The sequence below is a fragment of the Pristiophorus japonicus genome, chromosome 19 (assembly GCF_044704955.1).
Source record: "Pristiophorus japonicus isolate sPriJap1 chromosome 19, sPriJap1.hap1, whole genome shotgun sequence".
Classification (NCBI taxonomy): domain Eukaryota; kingdom Metazoa; phylum Chordata; class Chondrichthyes; family Pristiophoridae; genus Pristiophorus; species Pristiophorus japonicus.
Window position 1 is genome coordinate 52,314 of NC_091995.1, and position 7,243 is coordinate 59,556.

Below are 7,243 nucleotides of genomic sequence, written 5' to 3' on the forward strand. Positions count from 1 at the left end.
ACTGCTTTGTTATAAGCTTCTTTGGTGTTCGCCTCAGTGTATTCGCTGAAACAGATTGAAGGAAAAGAATCCAGAAATCTACAAGTCCTATATGGCTTACCCCTTATCCTTAGACTGTGACCCCTAGGAACATTCTTCCTGCATCTAACCTATCCAATCCCATCAATTTTATATGTTTCAATGAGATCCCCTCATTCTTCTAAACTCCAGTCCCCCCTCATATGTCAGTCCTGCCATTCCTGGAATCAGTCTGGTGAATCTTCGCTGCACTCCCTCAATAGCAAGAACGTCCTTCCTCAGATTAGACGACCAAAACTGAATACAATATTCCAGGTGAGGCCTCACCAAGGCCCTGTACAACTGCAGCAAGACATCCCTGCTCCTATACTCTCATCCCCGAGCTATGAAAGCCAACATACCATTTGCCGCCTGTACCTGCATGCCAACTTTCAATGACTGATGTACCATGACACCCAGGTCTCGTTGCACCTCCCCTTTTCCTAATCTGCCGCCATTCAGATAATATTCTGCCTTCATGTTTTTGTCACCAAAGGGGATAACCTCACATTTATCCACATTATACTACATCTGCCATGCATTTGCCCACTCACCTAACCTGTCCAAGTCATCCTGCAGCCTCTAGTGTCCTCCTCACAGCTCACACTGTCACCCAGCTTAGTGTCATCTGCAAACTTGGAGATATTACACTCAATTCCTTCATCTAAATCATTGATGTATATTGTAAATATGCATCCTCAGAATCTACCCTGTCCAGACCCCTCAATCATCACACCTCATTCTTCTAAACTCCAATGAGTACAGGTCCGACCTTTCTTCATAACCCAACCCCTTTATCCCAGGAATCAATCTCTTGAACCTTCTCTGAATTGCCTATAATGCAAGTATATTTCTCCTTAAAGACCACCAAAACTGCACGCAGTATTCCAGGTGTGGCCTCACCAATACCCTGTATAACTGTAGCAAGACTGCCCTGCTTTTATACTCTATCCCCCTTGCAATAAAGGCCATGATTCCATTTGCTTTCCTGATTACTTGCTGTACCTGCATACTACTACAGGCCGAAATTGGTGGGCATACTGCCCTAAATCGCAAAATTCATCAACGGCATACCGCCGGGCTGTATGTATACTGCCGATATACCGCCCAAAATCCATCACTTACCGCTGACTCTGCAGACCACTCTGGAAAAGGTGGTCTTAAATCAATCTTCTGTCAGCGGTATGCATCTTTACCTGTAATGTGCAGAGCGCTTCTGGTTCATTGGCATCAGTCACTTCTTTGGAAGGGGGGGGGTGGGGGCACAGCCCATTCAAAATTCCGTGCATGTGCAATTTTTCCATTTAAAAGCTGGCGAGCCAGCTCCACCCCCCCCCCCCACCCCCCACCCCAGAGCACTGCGCGATCGCCCAGCTTAAAGAGAACATTGGCAGGGATCACGGAAAATTAACCAGGCCATTATCAAAACGGACAGCTTAATTTGAATTAAATCAATATTGAGTTAGTGGTTAATTGTGCAATTGGCAGCGTGCCGTGCCCACCAGTTGCAGATGCTTTGAGCATAACCATGGACATGTGTATCCTCTCCAAGGCCACCAGGGAAGAGGCAGCCAGCCAGAGCCACCCTCCCCTGGACCTGTCCATGGCTGTTTATTTACCCAGGCCAGGCCAAGGACCCCCAGAGCACTGCACAATCGCCGAGGACCCCCAGAGCAATCACACCCCCCGAAATGGTAATCCAAAAATGATCCTGGGAACAATGACATTTACAAAACCAGAAAATCCAGATTACTGTACTGATTTTACAAAATTTATGAAATTTAAAATATAAAATTACTGAAAGAGCCTTTACACAGTCTTAAAAGTTAAAATGTTTCCAGATTGATTTTACAACTTATGATAAAATATAAAATGTGAAATACAGAGCCTTTACAAAAAGTCTCGAGTTAAAATAATCCTGTTTCCAGATGCAGCATGATTGTGAAGACTCCAAAACATTGGGCTTTTTTCCCCCCAATGACATTTCATGGCTTGGATTGAGCAAGGGCCATCCATAGTACAATGCACTGCACATATAGGTGCATGAGGCCATTTTGGCCATGGTGTCGGTGCCGGCCGACAATGAGCCACACGACCCTCGGTCAGCAGCATACTATGGCTGGCCTTCCTTCAGTATTGAGTGACAGCTGAACGCCAAACATCAGCAAGAACCCCAACCTTTGCAAAAAGACAAACGCATTTACTACTGGCAAATACACAGAACCAAGTCAGGGCAAGACATGTTAAAAGCTACAATCGTTGAATACACACAGCAGGAAGGCCAAAAATGCAGAGGCTGAATACATTTAGCTGCACAATTCCAGACCAGGTGCTCAGCAAGGCACTGCACCTGGAGCGAGGAGGCCCTGGTCGGGGCCAAAAAGGAGCGGCAAGCCGCATGCTACTCCAGGGAGCAGCACGAGCTGCCATGGCAGTGAAGTGTGACGCCAGCAAGATCCAGGTCAGTGATTGGAGCGTGGGCAGGAGCGTCGAGAGACTGGAGGGACGTGATTGGGGCCCAGGAGAGGCGTGAGTTCGGAGCATGGGCCAGCCTACACTGCAATATGTGCGCACTGGGTCCGTGCAGCAGAGCAGGTCTCCAGTCGTCTTAGGTAATCCTTGTCACTGGACCAAGACCTCACTCTGTCAACCCCCTGTGGTGGCTGGTGTGCAACACATTAAAAAAATCCATGCACAGGCATCTTCCACCCTTCAGGATGTAGTTCAGGACCGGGAATATTAGGTCCTTCATTGGAACGCCTGTGAACTCTTTTTTGGCATGGAAGCAAGTCATCCTCGCTTCGAGGGACTGCCTACAATGATGATGCACCTGGAGGATCAACAATGGCCATCTCTAGAGCAGAGACTCCAGTCCCAATATATACTCAAAATGCCATCATCTTTGTAAAAATTAAACTCGCCCTCTATAAAATGAGAAGCCCTAATCCTCCAATCTGTGGGCCTACTGGATTGGTCCAATGGTGTCTCATGTCACATAAAACATTTAATCCCATACCTCAGCTGTGGTTTGCATTTTACAACATGGGCCCTTTTGAAGCCGCCCATTGTGCAGGCAATTTTTTTTTGAAGGCGGCAGAGATTTGAGGACTATTTGAATGACACTATTTATAGTTTTTGGCCGATGCACTGCACATCTGGGTCGTGTTGGAGTTACTGATGATTCTATTTCCGGTTCACTTGCGCCGTTCCAATCACACACTCGTTCACCTGAAAAAAAACCACCCGGTTTAGCAAGAGTTAGGGTCAAAAAGTGCCCCGCCCCGCAACAGGAGACAATTTCCAGTGCAATTAGAATCAGAGAAATTTACAGCACGGGAGGAGGCCATTTCGGCCCATCGTGTCCGCACCGGCCGACCAAGAGCTCCCCAGCCTAATCCCACTTTCCCGCTCTCGGTCCGTAGCCCTGTGGGTTATAGCACTTCAAGTGTACATCCAGGTACTTTTTAAATGTGCTGAGGGTTTCTGCCTCTACCACTCTTTCAGGCCGAGAGTTCCAGACCCCCACCACCCTCTGGGTGAAGACATTTTCCCTCAAATCCCCTCTAAACCTTCCCCCAATTACTTTCAATCTATGCCCCCTGGTTGTTGACCCCTCTGCCAAGGGAAACAGGTCCTTCCTATCCACTCTATCCAGGCCCCTCATAATTTTATACACCTCAATCAGTTCTCCCCTCAGCCTCCTCTGTTCCAAAGAAAATAGACCAGGCATCTCAAATCTTTCCTCATACCTTAGATTTTCCAGTCCAGGTAACATTCTTGTAAATCTCCTCTGCACCCTTTCCAGTGCAGTCACATCTTTCCTGTAATGTGGTGACCAGAACTGCACACAGTACTCCAGCTGCGGCCTAACTAGAGTGCTAGAATGACGAATAGCAACGTCAAACATCCCAATGCAGAATAAACTGGTAGGGAAAGCAGAGCGGAGCTAGATTGCAGCGCTCTCGGGCGGATAGGTCACTGAACGCTGCTCAGAAGGAATGTTTCCACCAGCTAACCAATTGTGGCAGCCTTGCGGTCACTGGAGCTAGGTGCTCAGCGAAGGGGGACTGGTATGGGACATGTGCTGCCACACAATAGCTAGCCAGTTAGTCATTGGGTCACATAAGGCAGCTTATACTGTTGTCCAACCTTGGTGGCGGACAAGTGCAAATACTGTGCATTCATTGACTGGCCCATGCCAGTCTGGTGGAGTAGTGCACAGGAATATTCGGTGAACAGCTGCTCCAACATTAACAGGGGCTCTTTGGTAGTCAAGACCAGGCCCTCAAAACTGCCACCAAGCTCAGACTACAGGGTCGAACTATTGGCAAATGAGCCAAAGGTGAGCAGAGGAAACGTTACAGGGGCACCCTCAGAGCCTCCCTGATAAAGTGCAACATCCCCATCGACACCTGGGAGTCCCTGGCCAAAGACCGCCCTAAGTGGAGGAAGTGCATCCGGGAGGGCGCTGAGCACCTTGAGTCTCATCGCCGAGAGCATGCAGAAACCAAGCGCAGGCAGCGGAAGGAGCGTGCGGCAAACCAGTCCCACCCTCCCCTTCCCTCAACCACTGTCTGTCCCACCTGTGTTAGGGACTGTGGTTCCCATATTGGACTGTTCAGTCACCCAAGAACTAATTTTTAAAAGTGGAAGCAAGTCTTCCTCGATTCCAAGGGACTGCCTATGATGATGATGTGCATTCGTTGTCTGGCCCATGCCAGTCTGGTAGTTCAATGCGCAGGAACACTTGGTGAAGCTGCTCCAGCATTAACCAGGGTTCTTTGGTAGTCAGCTGAAGAGTTTGTTGACGAATGAACACCTATTCTTCCATCACCACTGCGTTGCAGAGTCTGCCCAGGAGACCAAGGTGCTGCTTATCTGTGAGCCAAAGCCTTGCACCCTACTGACCTCCTGCATTATCGCATTGTGCCCCCACTCTACATAATCACTAATTTCTGCAACACTGGCTGTAAACCATTAGAATTGGACATACCTTACTGGCAAAACGCAAGGAATTGAGCGACTCATTGAAGTTCTCTTCCAAAGGAGACACATTAACAAACATCAACCTGCAAGGGAAAGATTTCCAATTTTAAAAAAAAAGCAGCAAAAGTAGAAAAACGTATCATTGTAGAGACTGGAGAAGAAAGCAGCTTACATCTTCGAATTGCCTCCTAAACTATTCTGCAACAGGTAGGTCAGCTTGCTGTTCCGGTAGGGGATATGGGATTCCTGGAAAATACAAGGAATTCTTTAGTGACGAGAGATTATTAGTAACATAGCTCCACCCAGCAGCTCTGTCCCACTCGAGAGTTGAGCACCAAAATCTCAAGCTGATGCTCCCAGTGCCGTGCCGGGGGAGTGCCGCACTGTCGGAGGGACCGTGCCGGGGGAGCGCCTCACTGTCGGAGGGGCCGCGCCGGGGGAGTGCCGCACTGTCGGAGGGACCGTGCCGGGGGAGCGCCTCACTGTCGGAGGGGCCGCGCCGGGGGAGTGCCGCACTGTCGGAGGGGCCGCGCCGCACTGTCGGAGGGGCCGCGCCGGGGGAGTGCCGCACTGTCGGAGGGACCGTGCCGGGGGAGCGGCGCACTGTCGGAGGGACCGCGCCGGGGGAGCGCCGCACTGTCGGAGGGGCCGTGCCGGGGGAGTGCCGCACTGTCGGAGGGGCCGTGCCGGGGGAGTGCCGCACTGTCGGAGGGGCCGTGCCGGGGGAGTGCCGCACTGTCGGAGGGGCCGTGCCGGGGGAGTGCCGCACTGTCGGAGGGGCCGTGCCGGGGGAGTGCCGCACTGTCGGAGGGGCCGCGCCGGGGGAGTGCCGCACTGTCGGAGGGGCCGCGCCGCACTGTCGGAGGGGCCGCGCCGGGGGAGTGCCGCACTGTCGGAGGGGCCGCGCCGGGGGAGTGCCGCACTGTCGGAGGGGCCGCGCCGGGGGAGTGCCGCACTGTCGGAGGGGCCGTGCCGGGGGAGCGCCGCACTGTCGGAGGGGCCGCGCCGGGGGAGTGCCGCACTGTCGGAGGGGCCGTGCCGGGGGAGCGCCGCACTGTCAGAGGGGCCGTGCCGTCTTTCGGATGAGACGATAAACCGAGGCCCCGGCTGCCCCCCTCAGGTGGATGTAAAAATCCCACGGTCACTATTTTAAAAGAGCAAGGGAGTTAACCCCTGGTATCCTGGCCAATATTTATCCCTCAACCAACATCACTAAAATATTATCTGGTCGACATCACATGGCTATTTGTGGGATCTTGCTGTGTGCAAATTGGCTTAAAAAAAATCTGTTCTGGGATGTGGGCCTCGCTGGCAAGGCCGGTATTTATTGGCCATCCCTAATCACCCCTTGAGAAGGTGGAGGTGAGCCGCCTTCTTGAACCGCTGCAGTCCGTGTGGTGAAGGTGCTCCCACAGTGCTGTTAGGGAGGGAGTTCCAGGATTGTGACCCAGCGACGATGAAGGAACGGCCAATATATTTCCAAGTCAAAAAGTTAGTATGCAGGTACAGCAAGTGATCAGGAAGGCAAATGAAATCTTGGCCTTTATTGCAAGGGGGATGGAGTATAAAAGCAGGGAAGTCCTGCTACAACTGTACAGGGTATTCGTGAGGCCACACTTTGAATAGTGTGTACAGTTTTGGTCTCCATATTTAAGGAAGGATATACTTGCATTGGAGGCAGTTCAGAGAAGGTTCACTAGGTTGATTCCAGAGCTGAGGTGGTTGACTTAGGTTGAGTAGGTTGAGCCTAAAACTCATTGGAGTTCAGAAGAATGAGAGGTGATCTTATCAAAACATACAAGATAATGAGGGGGCTCGACAAGGTGGACGCAGAGAGGATGTTTCCACTCAGGGAAAACTAAAACTAGGGGCAGAGTCTCAGAATAAGGGGCCGTCCATTTAAAACTTTGTTGTAAATTTGTGGAATTCTCTGCCCCAGAGAGCTATGGAGGCTGGGTCTTTAAATATATTGAAGGCGGTGATAGTCAGATTTTTGAGTGATAAGGGAGTGAAGGATTATGAAGTGGGCAGGGAAGTGGAGCTGAGTCCATGATCAGATCAGCCATGATCGTATTAAATGGTGGAGCAGGCTCGAGGGGCCGAATGGCCTATTTCTTTTGTTCTTATATGAGGGACTTGCTACTTTATCTTACCAATCGGAATGCCAAATTTTGCAGGGAACTAAATTTGTGCGCGGACG

General features: G+C 50.9%; 1 protein-coding gene across 1 annotated transcript in view; it reads right to left on the bottom strand.

Moving 5' to 3' along the window:
• Positions 1-1,815: 1,815 nt before the first annotated feature.
• LOC139230318 (carboxy-terminal kinesin 2-like) overlaps positions 1,816-7,243 on the bottom strand; it is a 13,043-nt gene continuing 7,615 nt past the window's right edge. Inside the window, exons 5-7 of the mRNA XM_070862142.1 lie at positions 5,216-5,289; positions 5,051-5,126; positions 1,816-3,285 (exon numbers count right to left, since the gene is read on the bottom strand). Coding sequence (XP_070718243.1) covers positions 3,241-3,285; positions 5,051-5,126; positions 5,216-5,289 — 195 coding nt within the window. The 3' untranslated portion in view covers positions 1,816-3,240. The remainder of the gene's footprint in view (positions 3,286-5,050; positions 5,127-5,215; positions 5,290-7,243) is intronic.